This window comes from Barbus barbus, assembly GCF_936440315.1.
Source record: "Barbus barbus genome assembly, chromosome: 10".
NCBI lineage: Eukaryota > Metazoa > Chordata > Actinopteri > Cypriniformes > Cyprinidae > Barbus > Barbus barbus.
Genome location: NC_136738.1, coordinates 11,329,861 through 11,351,590, shown reverse-complemented (window position 1 = coordinate 11,351,590; position 21,730 = coordinate 11,329,861). Strand labels below are relative to the sequence as shown.

General features: G+C 37.3%; 1 protein-coding gene across 1 annotated transcript in view; it reads left to right on the top strand.

Moving 5' to 3' along the window:
• The window catches only part of LOC306876397 (activin receptor type-1C-like), a 116,333-nt gene that overhangs the window by 28,580 nt on the left and 66,023 nt on the right, over positions 1–21,730 (top strand). The window contains exon 2 of the mRNA XM_079427519.1: positions 3,422–3,652. Within this exon, the coding sequence (XP_079283645.1) occupies positions 3,422–3,652 (231 nt within the window). The remainder of the gene's footprint in view (positions 1–3,421; positions 3,653–21,730) is intronic.

The following is a 21,730-nucleotide window of genomic DNA, read 5'->3' as shown; positions in this document are numbered from 1 at the left end:
AATGCTTTTTTGTTTTAGTTTCTACGTTTTTCCTAAAACTGTTTTAACAACGCTAGCGCGTCTTGACTTGTAGGGAAAAACAGACATACCATGGTAAGATAAAAACGATTCTATATTATTTAACTTCGTACCTGTTATAAACTGAAAACTTTTTTAAAAACCACGACATAGGTTTTGATAAACGAACGCGCTCACTTCTTCTATTTAACTTTGTCAAACGAACTAGTTTTAAATTCTAATGATAGGAAAAACTAGCGCATTGTTTAACTAACATGTCATTGCTTTTTTGTTTTATTTTCTACGTTTTTCCTGTTTTAACAACACTAGTCTCAACTTTTAGGGAAATAAACAGTCTTTGTACGTTTTACGTACATGTTTGATGTTTTTTCTTGATATGTATGTGAAAACACTTTAATAAAAACTTCCCTTTACCCCATTTAACACAGTTTCATCATTTAAAGTTTAAAGCACATAACATTGGCCCCACACACACACACAAACACATTGTCATAAATTCCTTAAGTTCACTATAGGGTGAATAACCAGATGGCCACGTAGACGGGGGCTGGGGGGTGTACAAAACAGGTGTCCAAACAGGTGTCCAGTTATGGGAGGGGGGTGGAATTTTTATGAGGGTAATAAATCAACCATTTTGACACAACGTATACTACCATCTCTCTGATTGCTATCAAATAGCATATCTAGGTTCCTAACTGATGACAAAGAATTGACAGAGCAAACACTGAAGCTCTGCAAGGACTCCTGATGACAGCTTTGGGAGGGGGAGATATGTGCCTGTTGTTGTTCACCCTCTTTTCTGGAACTCCACTTCATCAGAGGCTCCATAATGTCTCTATACTCAGGGGAGGTGATGGCTATATTGAGTGAGACCATGCCTTGAAGATGTACATGAGACCACTGACACCATTACATCTTATATAAGTTTTTGTGAAAGTAATTGTGTTCGAACTAAAACAATTCAAGTGTATTCAAATAATAGGTTATGGTTTACTAAAGATCTTAAAATGTGTTTAAATGAGAAAAAAAGTTGCCTTTTCAAATGGGGATAAGGAACTGGTTAGAGACAAAAGGAAGGAATTTAGTGGTCTAATTAGGAAAGCTAAACTATCATATAAGGATAAGATTGAAAATAGGTTATATACAGGCAATGCTAAGATGGATGCTGGTTGAGGATCTGGGACTGTTTGAGGCCGAGGGGGTAACAACATTTATACTGACCTACCCCATCTCCTCCTACCTTCATCTGAATTTACTGAAACTGCCATGCCCGAGCTCAGCCCTGAGAGGGCTTCCTTACCTGAGTTCAGCCCAGAGGAGGCTCACAAATGATCACTGTCCTACCCGCTCCTGTCTCCTCCTCCGCAGTCGTCTGGCAGTCCTTCTGCTCACCCTCAGCCCTCCATCTGTGCGGTGGACTCACCTGCCAGTCTCCATCGGTGTCACGGCTGGAGGATCCCCTGTCTGCCCCCAGCCTCATAGTCCAGGACTCCACCTCAGCCCGTCTCCACCATGGCTCCTAGCTCCATCCTCTCCGCCGTGACCCGGCAGTCCACTGGCTCCGCCGGGTTCCCTCATCCCTCTGGCTCTGCCTTGGTTTGGCGTCAACCATCCTTTGCCCCGGGCCTCCACTCCATCGGCTGCACCTCGTCCCTCTGGCTTCCGTCAGGCTCCTCCATCCCTTCAGCTCTACCTTTGTCCTCTGTTACTCTGGCTCCACCGCGGCCACCCAGATCCTCGCCTCCGCATCGGTTGCCGGTGCCATCAGCTCCACCTCCGTCTTCCGGATCCTCCTCGTCACCCTGGCCCATCGGCTCTCCGTCTCCACCTCGGGCTCCTCCACCACCTGCTCGCCACCGTCGGTTGGCCCCCTGGAGTCGTCAGCCCTGCCTCCTCCATGGCTTCTCCCTCCGTCAGCTCCACCATGGGCCGTCATCATGGCTGTGGCCTGGGTCCCGCCTGGCTCCTCCTGCTCCAAGCCTCTCCTATTTTGTCCCTTGCTCCTTCCTTTGTCTGATCCGCCCTGGTTTCCCCTGTTGTTTCCCTGGCCCCCTGAACTGCCCTGGGAACTGTCCTGCACCAGCCTCCCAGGGCGTAGACCCCCCCTAGTGGAATCTTCCTGTAGTGCCTTCCAGGAGAGGGGAGTAATGTCACACCCATGGACTGTTTTTGTATGCGTTTCCCCCCCCCATGTGCTGCGTGACCCAGTTTCTCCCCAGTTTGATTATGATCCCATGCACCTGTGTTTTCCCGATTATCCCTTGTATTTAAGTCCCAGCCTTTGCGTTCTGTGTTTGTCGGGTCTACTAGTTGTATATCTGTGTCTGCTCAAGCCTCTGTTGTGGATTATCTCCTGTGTTCGAGTATTAAAGACTGTTTAATGGTTCTATGCGTCTCCAGCTTTCCTCCTAAACAGAGTTACGGGACAATGTGAAAGTCACTATATGCATTCATTGTGGTAGTCAGGTACATGGCAAAAGGGCTAGACCCTACCCTTTAAAAACCTTGTTGTTTTTACAGAATAGTTGGCAGAATAGTTCTATAAAACTACAGCAAAAATGTAAACATATTTAGGAAAGGCAAGTGTATTTATATAGCACATTTCTTAGACAATGGTAATTTAAAATGCTTTGCATAAAAAGGAATTAAAATAATCGTAAAATAAGAACATAAAAATCGTAATAAATAATAAAAATAAAAATCGTAAAATAAGAGTGAACCCTTGGTATTTATACCTGACTTGATCTGAATGGTCTGCTAGTTTTCAAACTGCAAATTTTACAGTTTAAAATTGTAAAAATAAATGAATGAGTGAATAAAATAAATACATACATGCATACAATACTGTACATACACAAACAAACCACTCCTTTTCTGATGTTCTCACAACATCAACCATGGCCATATTGAAGTGTCTGGTCCAAACAAGGCTTCAGCTGAGGAGGACCAATTATCTGGTCATGTTGTGTGAAAAAAAAAATAATAATAATAAAATTCCCTAACATGTGGAATGCATTTTATAATCTGACAGACATAGACTTATTTCTTTAAGTTGTATACTGTCAAAACAATCAACACAACTATCAGAAAAGGATTTTATTTCCCCATACAACACCACAAAATGGCTTAATTAAACAGAGACAATTTTATATAAAAAGATATGAATGATTTAATAATAATAATTGACATTTTTCAATATATTGAATAAATTAGAATATTCTGGGAAATTATTTTTTCTCACACAATGGTCCATAATTTAATAATTACAAATAAATAAATAAAAACAATTATTATATTTTTTTATGAAAATAGCAGTAACAACAGTTTTTTTAGCAAGTAATATGTATGTATGTATATATGTATTTATCCATCCAAATATCAATCTGTTCATCTTTTTTCTCAGCCTTAAAGTGTGTATGTCACTTGTGTGTAAACCACACCTGTGAGACAGAGGCAGAAGGAGCATGTTGGAACTCAGTAATGCTCATAAATGGGAAGGAGGAGGCCGTGAAGTCTTGCCTGTCCCCATCAGAGCTCAAGGGTCAGGTGTTCTGCTACAGCTCCCGAAACGTCTCCAAACGCAATTGCTGCTTTACAGACTTCTGCAACAATGAGACGCTACACCTCAATCCAGGTATGACACCCATTTGCATCTCATTCTTAAAGGGGTCATCGGATGCAAAATTCACTTTACAAGTTGTTTGAACATAAATGTGTGTTGGAAGTGTGTGTAAACATTCATCCTTTATTGATAAAAATCCACCCAGTGTTTTTTTTTTTAAATCCCTATTTTAAATTCCCCTTTCTCAAATCAGGCTGTTCTGAGACTCCTGTCAGAATCACATAGTTCTGTACAGGCCGCTCCCACGATAGTTGATTGACAAGGCCGTCTTACCTTAGACCCACCCTGAGTGAGCTGTGAGCTGTCCGCCATTGTGTCAACTTCGGTGTAGGGGAAGACAAGATGTCTCCGATTAAGCGATTGAGGCGTTTTGTTGTTGGATGTAATAATGAATATAGCAGTTGTCATCTACTCCCGACATCAGAGCCGCTGAAGACGCAGAGGATTAATGTTACATTAATTTTGGAATGAATCGATCCCCGATCTGCCTAAATATGTCTATGTTCACTCTAATCATTCGTGATCCAGCTTCATCTATAGAAGAAGTATGTATAAGGGTTTTTATGAATCTTTCCAAATCACCTTTCCTAATATTGTGCTAGTTAGCCAGTTTCTCGGATGAAGCTTACAGTCTGCTCGTCACCCCACGGAAGAGAGGGGCGGGCTGAGCAGAGCTCATTAGCATTTAAATTCATTAGCATTTAAATGGCTCGCTGAAAACAGAGCTGATTTTGACAGTGTAAAAAAGTGTTTTTTACACAACCATTGAGAAATTTTAACCAATGTTATAGACTTTTCATTAAGACCCTAAAGAATCATATCAACTTGTGGAAAATGGGCATCCGATGACACCTTTAAACTGTCTAGTTCTAAAGAGTACTATATAGCATTAAGTATTTTGGTAACACTTTGCATTTAAAGTTCCCTTTATAAAGGTTTTCATAAATGACTAATAACTCACTTACAAATGCATTATAAATCATTGATAAACAGTTATAAATGGATGAGTAAAAAGATAATTTTAATGCAATACCTGCCAAATGGGGAAGTCGTGGCCTAATGGTTAGAGAGTCGGACTCGTAATCCAAAGGTTGCTGGCTGGAGTCTCGGGACGGCAGGGATTGTAGGTGGGGGGAGTGAATGTCCAGCGCTCTCTCCACCCTCAATACCATGACTGAGGTGCCCTTGAGCAAGGCACCGAACCCCTAACTGCTCCCCGGGCGCCGCAGCATAAAATGGCTGCCCACTGCTCCGGGTGTGTGTTCACGGTGTGTGTGTGTTCACTGCTGTGTGTGTGCACGTTGGATGGGTTAAATGTAGAGCACGAATTCCGAGTATGGGTCACCATACTTGGCAGTATGTCACTTCACTTCACTTCAAATAGTGAGCCATTTTTTACTCAAATTTTATACATGCTTAACAATTAATACTTATTTCACTCAAAACCAGATTCCCGATTTATTTCATGATGCAGCAAAAATTTACTACCGGTATTATAGCAAGACTGAAGCGTGTTGTATTTATGGTTTTCTCATTTATATCTCATGACTCGTGTCACATTTATTACAATGTTTCTTTCCAGAATTTACTCTGCACCTTACCCATGATTCTCAGCAAAAGTCCATGATCGCTATCGACAGGAATGATTAGAAACTGATATATTTTATCAAGATGAAATTTTCATCTTGATTTTTATTTTGGGGAAAAAATATAAAAGCACAACCATGACTTGATGAGATATTAATATTGAACATTTTAATTCCAATATTACCTGTGTACCTTAATGTAAAGAACCATTTATTAATTATTTATAAAGTGCACCTTAATGTAAAGTGAACGTCTGTGAACCATTTACTAATGAATTATAAATGTTAGTAAACTGTGAAAGTGAACCTTAATGGAAAGTGAACACCTGTGAACCATTTACTAATGAATTATAAATGTTAGTAACCTGTGAAAGTGAACCATAATGGAAAGTGAACACCTGTGAACTATTTATTAATGAGCTAGAAATGTTAGTAGCCTGTGAAAGCGAACCTTAACGTGAACACCTGTGAACCATTTATTAATGAGTTACAAACATTAGTAACCTGTGAAAGCGAACCTTAATGTAAAGTGAACACTTGTGAATCATTATGAATTCTAAATGTTAATAACCTGTGAAAGAGAACCTTAAACGTGAACAGCTGTGAACCATTTGTTAATGAGTTATGAACATCGTTAACCTGTGAAAGTGAACTTTAAAGTAAAGTGGACATACTAACGATTTATTAATTATTAATGCACACACAGAAGGTGTTTTTTTTTTCTCTTGGTTAAATGCAGGTGCGGCTCGTTTATATGGGCAGATAAATATATATCCACAACACAGACCTCTATATAAACTGAAACAATAATAAATTGTAAATGTATTCAGCTTTCTGCAACAAATATTTTTCAGATTTTCTATAGTATTTTAAGTCGTAAAGTAAGCAGTATATTAAAATCCCGTGCATGGCTTTAGCAGGTATACATGATACTAAGGAGGGGGTGGTGATGGCGCAGTGGATAAGACACATGCCTTTGGTGTGAGAGACCCGGGTTCGAATCCACTGTGAGACACCAATGTGTCCCTGAGCTTAACCCCCTAGTTGCTCCAGAGGCGTGCGACCTCTGACATATATAGCAATTGTAAGTCGCTTTGGATAAAGGCGTCAGCTAAATGAATAAATGTAAATGTAAATGTAAGCGGGGCAGATGGTGCCTGAGACCTCCCGAGGTCAACAGCGCCCCACAATTTTGCAACGTAAATCTGTGGTGAAAAGGGGAACTGCAGCGCACTCTAATTGAGAGCCATTGGGGCAGATTTGAGACTGCCCCGCTTATTTTCATGTTACTACGGTGGCCGAGAGAGCTCAACGCGCTGCAAATAGAAAAAACACCTGCAAATTAAGAAAACAACTTCCTCAATTTTACAACGCACATGCTGCAAATGCTCACAACATAACCAAAGAAATGCACTGCAAATAGAAAAAAACACCTTTGGTCCACTTTGGTCAGTTTGACAAGACATGCTGCAAATGCTCACAACACAATAAACTAAACAAACGCACTGCAAATAGAAAGAAAACACCTGCAAATTAAGAAAACAACTTTCATCAATTTGACAACACACGCGCTGCAAATGCTCACAACATAACCAAAGAAATGCACTGCAAATAGAAAAAAACACCTGCAAATTAAGAAAACAACTTTAATCAATTTGACAACACACACGCTGCAAATGCTCACAACACAACCAAACAAAGAAACACACTGCAAATAAAACTTACTTGGTTGTATTGTGAGCATTTGCAGTGCGTTTATTTGTTTGTGTTGTGAGCATTTGCAGCACCTGCTGTCAAACTGATGAAGATGTTTTCTTGATTTGCTGTTGCCTTTTCTATTTGCATGTGTTTTCTGAAGTTGCAGCGCGTTGAGCTCTCTCGGCCACCGTACGTTACCTTACGCGAACCTCGCTCCACCAAGATGATATCAATCTATGGCGTTTTAATAGTGTCCAATTACACGCACATAAAAACAAGATGCGCGCAAATGATATGAGCGCACAGAACAGTATTCGCGCGTGGAAAACCATCCTCGCGAGGGAGCATTTCTGCACCGCAAGAGCACAGAACAGTATCCTTGTGCAAAAATGCGCTCTCCACGCCCTCTCAACTGCTTAACCCCTGCTTGCTCGTTAAGTTGACTTTTGAGACTTTGGAGCCGGGGATCAAATGTCAGATGTCTCCGCTCCTTTGATTGGTCATTTTCAACACATGCCGCTTGTTAAGTCATGACCTTGGGAATATATATATATATATATATATATATATATATATATTTTTTTTTTTTTTTTTTTTTTTTAATAATTAATCGTGTATAAACAACAATGCAACACCAATACATATTTGCATTAGAATATAAAAAACAGGTATGAAACATAAGGAATAGTCTAGTCATTTCAATAATTGAGAATCAATTTAGAATACTATAAATCCGTTTTTGACCATTATTTAGTCACACATTAAGTCAATCTGGCGTACACTATTTGTCCTCACCTCACTCGTCCTCACAGACATCAATGAATGATTGCTAAATGATTTTTATAAAATACATGCTGTCTGGCTATCTGAGAATTGCATATAGATATGTTTTGTGATCAATATTTTTTCGGTAGTATTACAGCACATAATGAGGATGTTAGAACCTTTTTTAGGGTTTCCTTTTCCAGGTACATTTAGGGTACGTTTACATGACACTGCTTTCAACTAAAAACAGATTTTTTTTTTTTATGCGTTTTGGCTAATCATTTAAACCAGTGGTTCCCAAACCTGTCCTGGAAGCCCCCCTGTCCTGCACCTTTTGTATGTCTCCCTTATCTAACACACCTGATTCCATTCATCAGCACGTTAATAGAGACCCCAAGAACTAAATTGGGTGTGTCTGATTAGGCCAGCGAGACATACAAAATGCACAAGGCAGGGGGTCATCCAGGACAGGTTTGAGAAACACTGATTTAAACAAACTTTTGAAAAAAAATAAAAAATTAAAAGTGTTAGTTTTTGAAAATGATACAATTACTGTCTGTATAAACAAGTTTATATACACACTGGTGGTTAAAAGTTTGAAATAATTAAGGCCTTTTATTTATTTATTTATTTATTTGAAAGATTGAATTTATTTGATCAAAAATACAGTAAAACAATAGCCTAATATTATGAAATATTACACTTTAGTTTTAAAATGTAATTTATTTCTGTGATCAAAGCTGAAATTTCAGTACACTTTTTCGTGTGAAAGGGCTTTTACAGTTGCTATATATAGAATTTCTTATATTAAAAACAATCAAGCCCGGCTCATATTTAAAAAGTAACGCAAAAGTAATGTAACACATAACGCAATATTGTAATGCATTACTTTTAAAAGTAACTTTCCCCAACCAGTCGTGACCACGGTCATTTGACTGCTTTCATTGGGATAAAACCACCTAAAACACCAATCAAGAATAGAGTAATAATTATTATTTGTAATAATAAAATAATATATTTCCTTGCAGCAAGAGTGAATGCATTATACTCGCAGCTCCGCAGCAGCTGGCTGGTTGAGCTTGGCTGGCAGGAGCTGCCACTGACAGGTCACGTGACCTGCCTGGCAGCTGGCAACACTATAGTGAACCATTGATGGCAGATGTATGTTTTACTCTCCTTCCACTGTAGCTAGGGGAATAAAATTATTAGAATTCCTTGGAACGAGGGAACGTGTTAAACACGGAGCGGTCTTGCGGCCATCTGATTGAGCGGCCAGTGGAAGCAACAATCAGCTACCAGTTGGGATCACGGCCATTTGGGCACTTTATTTGGGATAAACCTCCCTAAAATATAGATCATGTAATAGAACAGACCCATAGGAATAAATTTATATTCATAAAATAATATGTTTCCTTGTAGAGAGTGGTAGAGAATGCGTTAAACTCGGAGCACTCTTGTGGCTGTCTGACTGAGCAGACAGTGGAAGCGACAATCAGCTGCCAGTTGGGATCACGGCCATTTGGGCACTTTATTTAGGATAAACCTCCCTAAAATATTGATCATGTAAAAGAACAGACCCATAAAAATAAATTTATAATCATAAAATAATATATTTCCTTATAGAGAGAGTGGTAGAGAACGCGTTAAACATGGAACGCTCTTGCGGCTGTCTGACTGAGCAGCCAGTGGAAGCGACAATCAGCTGCCAGTTAGGATCATGGCCATTTAAACACTTTAATTGTGCTAAAATCCTCTAAAACATCAGCGATGTAAAAGTAAAGAACTGAATCAGTCTTTTTCACAGTTCATTATCAGACAACCGAGACCGCTCACCTTTCCCATCCCCCCATTTTAAAAGTATCCGAAAATTGTTCATTGTCCACAGGTGTGCTCGAAAACATCATTCCTTCCGTGTTTGTCCGTAGCAGTGACGTTACGCACCGTAATCGAATCATAATCATTACAGTAGGTAGTGCTGCATCTGAATCCTTCTTCCTCACTGCCCTTCGCTACAATCTGTGACAAATATGATTTTTTTTTTATTAGAAGTAGCTACTATTACTACTAATAAAAATAATTCATTGCATATAATGCACTTATTATATTATTTATTATATATTATATTATTGTTTATTATTATATTCTTTCAGGATCACATCACCAAAGCCTGTGTGTCTGTAGTTGCCTGTGTGCCACCAAAGCCTGTAGTTGGCACTAGCGAGCATTCGATATAAAGTCACGTTTTCAAAGAAGTAGTCACGATTGTCCCAACCAAGTGGCAACCTCCTGCCCTGCATCCCAATGTGCATACTATCCACCCTATCTGTCCTAAATAGTATTGAAAATTACTAATATCACATAGAATTTAGGATGGATAGTATGCACATTGGGATGCAGACCTGGTCTCTGTCTTGAAACTAACACTGAAGTGACTTAAACTGCAATTCATCGACTGGCCGCTAGAGACTGGCTCCAAAAGGGAGTCAGTCCCATAGACTCCCCATGTTAAAATGCCCAACTTTACAGCAGAAACAAATATATGTTTGCCTGGTACAAAAAGTGGTTTTGGTCTATATAGCTAATTTTCCCTTGAATGAATAGTGAATTATAATTTTTTTATAACTATAATTAAATAATTTTTAAAATTAGATTAATCCTTAAAATTATATGCATAATTAAGGTTTTTTAATTAAACTAAATAAGTTTGGCATGTTGGTCAAACGGCCTCATGGGCAGGCCTTGGCCAATGAAAGTGGACATATATTCCAGACCTTCTGCCATCAGTCTGAAGGTCTGGCTATGCGAGACTAAGTGCATACCTGCAAACTTGTCGCTTTTCGGCGACAATCGCCGCTTTTATTGTCAATTGGGTCATTCACGTGAATCGTGTAGAACCGGAGAGTTTTGGGGGGGGGGGTCTTGCGTTAATTGACATCTGGGCCGATCGGAATCTCTACTGAGCTCGCGCCTGTCAAGTGAGGGAGGTGGGGGTGAGCTTGCGTGTCATGTAGGCCATTATTGGACAATTCTTATAAATGACATTTTTTTCTGGACCAATCGGAATCTCAGCGCTTGCTTCAGGATCTTGAAACACACTGCCATCTGTGTTCGCGCCTGTCAAGAGACACCTGACCTAATGTGGAAACTGATGGAAATTGAATTCAAGGTAAATCAGTCTTTTTGGAGCTAAACAACAGATATTTGTTTGCTTAAGTCAAATAACGTCAGCTAAGTTAGCGTTTTTTTTCATACAGTTAGCCTATGCTTCGATCAAAATGCTTAATAGCAAGCAATACAAGCGGATCCAATGCTGGAATTTCCGTTAGCAAGATAGCAAATTTTCTAGCCATCTAACATTGTTAGCTAGTTGTAATGTTAATTCCTGCATTGTCTGACCGTCTTGCTAACTAAAGTTAACCATTTAGCTTGCTACGTAAGTATATAGTATTTCAGATCAGTACCTTATCATTAGCCCCTAACTTAAGCCAGGTGCTCTGCCCTGAGTTCTGGCTACTACTACAATTCTGAGCTACCCTGATTAACGACACGTTATGGAGGTTGTCGTGTGCGCAGCAGTCATTCAAGTCAGCTGGATGTAGCCCTACTTTTAAAGCGTTTTTGATGTGTTGATGTGGGTAGATGTGACTGTTTAGACAACAGCTGATGCGAGAGTAATACAGTGTAACAAAGCAATTTTGACGTCTTGTTGCATTGGATGCGCCGCATTACTTGTAAACAATGTCTATTTAGAATCTGGCGAACGTGCAAGGCTAATGCGTTCACAGTGTCGGCGTCGCCCATTCTGCCCCCCCCCCCCCAAAAAAAAACACTGTCACCTTTTTTTCTCTGATGAGTTTGCAGGTATGTAAGTGACAAGTGGATTGCTCTGCTGTCACCACCATCACGTTAGGTGGGGGTGGTTTCAGCAACCAGCTCCACCCACATCCCACCTTTTTGCCCATTTTCGATTATCTGGGAGTGACACGCTGCCAAGATGGCGACGGCTGGCTCCACGCACTTTGAGCTTCAAAAATGCTCTTTAGAAACCTACGGGTGACGTCATGGACACCGTCCATTTTTTTACAGTCTATGGTTCCAACATGCTCTGAAACAAAATTATAATCTCAAGGCTTGTGCACACCGGGACGAATATCGCGTGTGATTATCGCCAACATTTAATGCCTTGTGACTAAACAAAGGGCACAAATGTGAGTGTACACATCGATGCGCAAAATGGCAGGCATAAAAGCGGCATTTTTAAAAAAACAAAGACGCGTTGAAAAACGCTGGCGATAAGCACGTGCGATAATCGTCCTGGTGTGCACGAGGCTTTACATTGTGTTTGTTAATTTTACGGGACAGCTAACTGTGAGGTGACACAGAGTATATTTTTCAATATGTGTAATCGCTTTGCTAGTTCAATTAATCCGTTACTATACAAATAAATAACCGCGCCGGTGCTTCCGCGGACGGTTCACTTGCGCGCAGGTAACGGTACTGCGAGGATGAACAAATACTGAAGTTATAGTAGGCTTTATCATGATATCATTAAATAATTACTGTTTGCTTATTAATATGATAATGTTCTGTAATGGTTCTTTCAGTCATTGATTTCATTATTTTTTCAAAACTGTTAAATTATAAAATAAAAATATTTAGGTGCCTTTATTGAGCTAGCATTTATCAAATATTTTTGTTGTATATATTAGATGCTTAGTTATAATGTGAGTTTACTTGTATAAGCCAATTTTTTTGTGTGAAGTTATGCTCAGTAATGTTCCAGTATGCTGTAAAAGAAAAGATTAACCTTTTTGTTTCAAGTTGAAAGTTGTTTACTGATGTAGTGCAACAATAAAATATAGTTCACCAGAAAATATTAACTTTTTCTGTGTGTGCAATAATAATCAATCAATCAATAAATTATTAGTGTGTCTACTTTACATTAAAGTTCACTTTGACTGGTTACTTTATTATTAATGTTTGCTTTCACAGGTTTTTAATGTTTATAACTCATTAATAAATGGTTTATAGGTATTCACTTTACATTAAACTGTTAACCTTTGCCAGAGCGACGGCGCACTGAACGCTCTGTTTGCATGTGTCATTGTTTTCTAATAGAATAAATGAAACGGGACAAAGTTAATCTTGACAAACTATATATCATTCTGAAAGTCTAAGCCTCAAGCATTGACGACAGATCGCTGTTTTTCAATGGAAAGCTTAGAAGGAATGTATTTGCTACATTTGTGTAAGCAGTACACATCAAAACATGCAGAATAAAAAAGCAGTACATACCATCATCATTGTAATAACGAGTCCCAGTTTAGTTAGAGAGGTAAGGGTCCACAGAACAACATCCCAGCGAGCACTTTTAGTCCAGCGAAACAATAACATTGTAATAAGGATGAATATTCCTTTGTTTACATTTAATTTCTTCTGGAGAGTTATTGTTCGCGTCCGTTATAGAATAAATTACGCTCAAAAACAGCGTAAAAACACCACAGTCTTGGTGGTAAAAAAAACAACACGGTGCTGTAGCATACAGTTTTACAAACAGAATGAGACCGTCCACGGAAAAAAAAGTCTCAGAAAAACGGAATATTGATTATTTGAATTTGGCGCTCTCTCCTGAGTGACGCACGCTGTGACTTAGCGATCTGCTTTTTTTTCCAACATTTTTTATATGTGTGTGTGTGTATTGTGTGGGGAATGTGGCCGTATCTGCATGATTATCATATGTATGGACGCACATCAGCGTGTTTATTACCGACTCTATGACGGCTATCATTGTGATTCATTGATCAGCTATTATTGATTATATGGCCCATCTGTATGATTATCATCATACAGATGGGCCATATATGTCTGCCAATATCAGTTTATGTCTGGCAATCAGAATATATACATACATACTATATACAAAGCATTTTTTTCTATTTATTTTACTTTTTTATTACTCAAATAATTATTTTTGTATTTTTTAATGCTCAAATAAATCACTTATATGATGTCTAAAATTCTGTCTATTATTTTATAATTGAAAAACTATGTAGGAATATGTATAATGACTAAAATTGTTTGTATAATTCTGCAATACATTTGGTGGTTATTTTTCCTCAAACGTGGGTGGGAGGACTATAAATAGTTTCAGAAAAAATATTGCAGGAATCTCATTTTTCATGGTATCTTCTTCAAATTTGAAATATAAACTCATGAGACACGTGGCTTTCAATCCATTACTTTTCTGGATGGTTCCAGGATTTATTTCATGTATGAAATAAAAAAACATTCAGTGTGGAAAAATATTTTTCAAGGCACGTCAGTGTCTATAACCTTTTATCTTTTTGAGCATTATCAACTCTGGATGATGGATAGTAAAGCCTAGAGTGTCTTCTTTCCAAAGATACCTAATTTGTTTGTGTAGCACACTTTGTCAGGAACTGTTACCGTTTTTTTAATTTAGCTAGGTTATTTTCACCTGTGAGGCCCAAAATGGGGGGCGAAGGTTAACAGGTTAAGGTTCGCTTTCACAGGTTAATAACGTTTATGGCTCATTAATAAATTGTTCACAGGTGATAACTTTATATTAAGGTTCACGTTTAGATGTTGTTAACGTTTATAACTCATTAATAAATGGTTCATAGATGTTCACTGTAGGTGCACTTTCACAGGTTATTAAGTAGATGTGCTCCGATCAGGATTTTTGAGGCCGATCACAAATCACAGAAACTGATCTTTTTAAAGCCTTTTTGTCATTTAGAATTATTTATTGTGATTCTCCAATCAGGATTTTTAGACATTTATTCAGGGCCTGAATTTCATTTTTGAAAATGAATTCCCCTCTTAGGTGACTCTTGTGAGACAGTTTTTTTTGTTTGTTTGTTTTTTATTTGAGGGGTGGATGGGGCATTTTTTTTTTTTTTTTTTTTTTTTTTTTTCAAAAATATATTTATCTCACCTAAATGTTTGATCATGCACTGCATTTTTGTTTAGACAGTCGTACAATTGTTGCACAATATCTTACACACAGCACAAACCTGATTTCATGAGCTGTATATGAGGCGGCCTTACACCATGTTCACTCCATTTGCAGTGCGTATGCAGTCCATGTGTGGTACAGAAGTGGTACAGAATCAGCACAGACTGTGCATGCTTTCACACAGGAGTCCATACTGATCTGTGGTTGTTTACCACCAACAACATTTATCCATTATTTTGATTTCAAATACAAACATTGTTACTGAAGATGCTTTTGCAGCATTGTGACTTTTTTTTTTACACAGTATCGGTAGTACAATCTATTCTGTTTAAACGCAATAGATATAAGCAACATTATTCAATACGTTTTACTTTTACATTTACTTCTAGATTTATATATTAAGTTGCTCAAGCAAGTGGCAAAACATTTAAACTACTTTTCTTACATTAACACAAATATTCTAAATTAAAACTTGCAATTGACAGAAACAGTCAGCTTTTCTGCCTTTTCTTTTGTATTTAAATCTTTATTACAAGCAAACCTGCGGTTAATAAAGAACTTTGTTTTCCTACCTGGATTGCCATCTATTATTGCTTTGTTTATCTAAAAGTGTTATTTTCCTTTAAACGTAGCCAAAAAGCCATGTATGTTGACTTTGAAACACAGTACTTTATATACTATAGTACTTTACTATAAATTATAGTACTTTACATACTGTAATTATATGCATATATGGTGTAATTACTACATTTTCATGTCAATCCATGTTCATATTTACTTCAAACAATGCCCTGTTAATTAAATGAGTTTAGCGGAAACGATTGCTGCTTTGCTGCAGACGCACCGCTCCTGTCCGCACTGCCGGACCGCAACCATGTGCGAACGCTTGTGTGAACCCTTTATAAACCATGCTTATAACTGAGAGCGCTTGGTTTTGTGTGAGAGTAAAGGAAATCCACGCGCGCGAGAGGGGAGATTCGCGCTCGTGCATTATATTAATCTACTTTCGCATTACAACAATGCACTCTCAGCATTTGTCACTAAAATAACGCCATATTTAATCCGTTAACATGAGCGCAGAAAAAAATACACACTGCAAACAGAGTGTGTGTGAATCTGGCATATGTGTGCACTGCGAGTGTGAATTAGCACACAGTCTCCAGGAAAGCAGGAAAAGAGTGCTGCCTGGTTTAAACGTTGGCAAGAATTAAAAGTTAGTGACGATGCGACACTGCCTCCTGCAAGTGACAATTGTGTGTCAACTGTGCAGCTCACTTATAGTGCAGACGCGATGTGATTTGAAGCCATTTGTGCATTATGAGAGAGAAAGAGAGCACGCGCGGTGATTCACTCACATTGTTTGTGAAATTACGTCTCACATGATGTTTTAAAATTACTTAAGTTATTTAATGAAGAAATATCAATTGTACCTCACCTTCAGCATTCTAATTATTTCACCTGCGCTGAACAGTGCAGCTACATGACATGCAAAATCTCTGACGGCAGGCGCATCATCAACCTGAGATGGGTTTATGAGATCCGCCTTTTTAGAGATCACCGATCAAACATCCCAAAGCGATTATCGGCCAATAGTGATCGGTAGCCGATCAATCAGAGCACCCCTATTATTAAGGTTTATAAATCATTACTAACTGGATTACATTATGGTTCACAGATAACATTGGCATTAAAATTTTCAATAATATCTCATCAAGTCATGGTTGTGCTTTTATGATTTTTCCCCAAAATAAAAATCTTAAACTTTTCATTGAAACTTTTTTTGTGTGTGGATAGGCATCATGAAATTTTCCTGAGAATCTTTGTTAAGGTACAGAGTAGATTCTGGTAAGAAAAGTGACGAGTCATGAGATATAAATGAGAAAACCTAAACCTTCAGTCTTGCTATAATAGTACATTTTTGCTGCATCATTAAATAAATCAGGAATTTGGTTTTGAGTGAAATAAGTATTAACAAATATATTTGTTAAGCATTTATAACATTTGTGTTAAAAATAGCTCACTATTTGGCAGGTATTGCATCAAAATCACCCTTTTATTGATGTATTTATAACCAGTGTTGGGGAAAGTTACTTTTAAAAGTAATGCATTAAAATATTGCGTTACTCCCTAAAAAAGTAACTAATTATGTTACTTAACTACTTTTTATGGAACATTATGCATTGTTACTTTTGCGTTACTTTTTAAATATGAGCAGGGCTTGATTGTTTTTAATACAAGAAGTTCTAATTATAGCAAATGTAAAAGCCCTTTCACATCAAAAAGTGTAATGAATAAACCTCTGGCTGAAGGAAAAGTAAATTCATGTCTGTAAAGTAGAACGCATGAGAAGAAGGTTCAACACTCTTCAGCAATAAAAAAACAATGAAGCACAATTGTTAGTTTATCTAAAGTAATTTTTGCTTTTTAGTATGGTTGAACTGGATCATCAAAGGTCAACAGCAAAGACATTGGTTAATAAAATGGGATTAGATACATTTGTGTTGTTTAACATATTTAATTATTGTAGGTTTGCGTCATATTTTGAGTTTGCATTTCACTGTTTTAATTAATTTTTATGAACATTAAATCTAGTTTTTTGTGAGTGGGATGAATTAATGCACATTCACATTTTGGCTAGAACTACAGTAACAGCATGTTCACACAGCGCACTGTCAGTCAATAAATGGGAAAAAAGTAACTCAGATATTTTCTTGTAAATTAAAAATGCGTTACTTTACTAGTTACTTGAAAAAAGTAATATTACGTAACTCGCATTACTTGTAATGCGTTACCCCCAACACCGTTCATAACTGCATATCAATTAATTATAATGCATTTGTAAATGAGTTATTAGTCATTTATGAACACCTTTATAAACCCTTTATAAAGGGAACCTTAATGTAAAGTGTTACCAATATTTTTAACAGCTTTGTTTTGACTGAAAGGCTTTTGTGTACAGAATAAAAAATCTAATCTTTTTTGCTCAGTGAATGGAAAATATCAGCGTCTTAAAACCATCATGTCTTGGTCACTCGATCACAATACATTTGTAGTGTCGATCCTCTTCTTCCACCATGACATAACAAGGCTAGCAGATAGCCGAAGGATATTAATACTGTGTGTATCCTATCCAGGCAGTTAAAATCCTTTGAGCAGCTGTCTAACAGGTCACACAAGACTGTTGGCTTGAGACTGGTGCACCAGAGTAAAGGTCAGCAAAGGGCGTTCTTTGTGCCTGACCATTTCAGAAAAAAAGCCATTTTAACAAAATCCCTTAAAAAGATGATTATATTTTCCCATTTCATAGCCAAAGCAGCATAGCCACATAACATCATTACTACATTCGGGGTCTCCAGTGTTATGGGGTTTTCAGTGGCTGAACTATTAAATTTGAACCGAAACTGGATGATGTCACAAACATAATGTCAAAGATTAAACCATTATAATTAAACGGGAAAATGTCAAAGACTAAAGGGTTTAAATCAGAAGTTAGGACAGTGAGCTTTTGTTTGAGACTGTCTATGGATCAACAATTTTAATGACATCATTCTGCACTTCTGCTCATTATATTTTCTGCCCTATCAAATTCAACACACACACACACACACACACGCACACGCATGTTTGTTTCTGTGAATTGTGGGGAATTTCCATAGACTTCTATTAGTTTTATACTGACCAAACAATATTTTCTATCCCCGAACCCTAAACCTAAACCTATCCCTTACAGAAAACCTGTTTGCATTGTTACACTTTCAGATAAACATAATTTACTATTTTAAAAAAAAAAAATTCCTCAGAGAGACCGCAGGCCGGTCACAGTACATATAACAAATTCAAAACAAATTAAAATAGAAAACAGTTAATTTAAATTGTAAAATATATTCCACGATATTACTGTTTTTGCTGTATTGTGGCTCAAATCAATTCTGCCATGGTCAGCAGAATAGACTTAATTTAAAAACATTAAAAACTTTTATATATATTTGGCTTTATTTTAGTAGTCCAATTTTAGACGTTCTACTCACAAAAAGTAACTGTAATTTTCTAGATTTGGGCACTTCACCACCTGCCTCTATATTAGCCACAGCTGCTGAAAAGTCAAGATGACCATTTTGCAGTAATTTACTGCATTTAATGTGTAAAAGTGGCCTTGCTTGATTATTGCTTGACAATTATGTTTTCTTTCCTGTTGTGATAAAATCTGAACGAAATTGCTTAAACATGATAAAATGTTAGGGTGGAATTTGATTTTGTCCACTGAAAATTGATTGGATTGTAGATCTGTTTTCTAATTGCTGCACTCTCATCTGAGTGACAGGTTGCCCAGCCCTTGCACAGGTGCAGAGGTCAAAGTAGAGATCACAGAAGATATTGGCGGAAGGGAATGATAAAATAAATAAATAAATATATACTGTATATATATATATATATATATATATATATATATATATATATATATATATATATATATATATATAAAATGATGCACATAGATAAATAGATAAAATTTATAACAACTGCAGTTATCCGTTAAAGAAAAAAATTGTCCACTTTGATTTCATGGTGACTTTAAAGGGCTAGTTCACCCCAAAATGAAAATTCTGTCATTAATTACTCATCCTCATGTCGTTCCAAACCCGTAAGACCTTCGTTCATCTTCAGAACACAAATTAAAATGTTTTTGATGAAATCGGAGAGCTATCTGGCACTCCATAGACAGCAACACAACTGAAATGTTCCCAGGTCCAGAAACGTAGTAAATACATCGGTAAAACAGTCCATGTGACATCAGTGGCTCAACTTCAGTTTTGCGACGCTACGAGAATACTTTTTGTTTTGCGCAAAGAAAACAAAAATAACTTACTCAACCATTCTTCTCCCCCCGAGTTACGTCGTCCGCCATTTTAGAGAGTATCACAATGCATACGCACGCTTTTGCCTAAATGTAAACAACTCTTAATACCAGTGATGGGCAGTAGCGTCGCTACAAGTAGTAACGCTACTAGTTTAACTACATTTCTCAGTAGCATGGTGGCAGCGTTGCTGTTTTCTGAATCAAATAGCTTTTCAGTAGCTAAGCTCTTTTTTGGATCAAGTAGTGGGGTAGCGTCAACAAAAGCTAACGTTACATTTTCCAAAGAAAGCATTCTGAAACTCCGCTCAAATCTGAAATATAACTGCTACGATCACTGATCCTGGATCAGTAAAAGTGACGCCACAGCCACTAAACCTCGTAACGCCATTGGCTCCTCAAACTGTCAGTCAAACCTCATTAGTCCTCCTGCCTCTCTCATCAAAGAATTGCAGTGCGCATTTTAGAGCATCTCAGCTTGTTTGCTGTCTGAAGGTAAACAAAGAACTGTTGATTGAATAAGTACAGTGCTTTCTTTACTCAAAAACACTATTTATAACACTATCAAGTGTGTCAAGTCACAGCCAAATAGCTCGTGCGAAGCGCTGAATCTTTCATAATGTGATACTTTGATAACTGAACGCCCACATAATGACAGAAAACTAGGGAAAACGGGACACGAGTCAGAAAAAAAAAAAAAAAAAAAAACATTCGCTGGTCAAAAGCTTCGTATTTGAACTTGATTTTGGTCAAATGTTTATATTAATATCTAATGACACATGCAACGATGCAAATACGTAGCCTATCTGTAGGCCTAATACATCTATATGGTAACACTATACAATACGATTTCATTAATGTTAGCTAATGTATTATCTAACATGAGCATACAATGTATAAAATACATTCATTCAGGATTACATTTATTATGGTATTTATTAATCTTTGTTAATGCTAGGTAATGAAAATACAGTTGTTCATTGGTAGTTCATGTTAGTTCACAGTGCATTGTGATTTTAATAATGCATTAATAAATGCTGCAGAAGTATTGTTCATTCTTATTTCATGTTAACTACACTAGTTAACTAATGTTAACTACTGAACCTTATTGTGAAGTGTTACCATTTATATAAATGTATCTGTATACAATAAAGCCACAATACCAGCTACCAATAGGAGGTTTCCGTCCGACAGCAAAAATTCATTTTGCCTATGTCACAATTTGAGGTAAATCCGGCCCTCTATTTGATACTGATTATGTAGACAAATTGGTTTGGAACAGTTGTTGAATAAACAATTAAACTGAACATGCCTATCTATCTGCTTGACTGACAGTTTTATTGATCACTGAGAGAGCATTGACTTGGTATGATGTTGGTTCAATAGATTTTTTTTTTTTTTTTAAATAGCTAGGATGTAGTAAACTACTTTTGCCATGTTGCCGTAGCTTAGCTTGCTACATTTCCCAGGGCTGTAGCTTTAGTGTAGTGAAGCTTCATTTAAAGAAGTGTAACTGTTAGCTTAGCTCACTACATTTTCCAAGTAGCTTACCCAACACTGCTTAATACGCAGATTACGTTCATGCGCGCGCTTCTCCCCCGAACATAAACAACGCTGATTACGTCAAATACGCTCTTAGGTACTCTCCAAAATGGCGGAAGACGTAACTCGGGGGAGAAGAATGGTTGAGTAAATTGTTATTTTTGTTTTCTTTGCACAAAAAAAAAGGTATTCTTGTAGCATTGCAAAACTGAAGGTAAGCCACTGATGTCACATGGACTGTTTTACCGATGTATTTACTATGTTTCTGGACCTGGGAACATTTCAGTTGTGTTGCTGTCTATCTGAGTGTCAGATAGCTCTCCGATTTAATCAAAAACATCTTGATTTGTGTTTTGAAGATGAATGAAGGTTTTACGGGTTTGGAACGACATGAGGGTGAGTAATTAATGACAGAATTTTAATTTTGGGGAGAACTAACCCTTTAACTCATTTATTTTCTATTTATTTGATTTTTTTTTATTATTTGTTATTTGTGACCCTGGACCACAAAACCAGTCATAAGGGTAATTTTTTTTTTATTGAGATATATACATCATATAAAAGCTGAACAAATAAGCTTTACATTGATGTATGGTTTGTTAGGATAAGACAGTATTTGACTGAGATAAAACTATTTGAATATCTGGAATCTGAGGGTGCAAAAA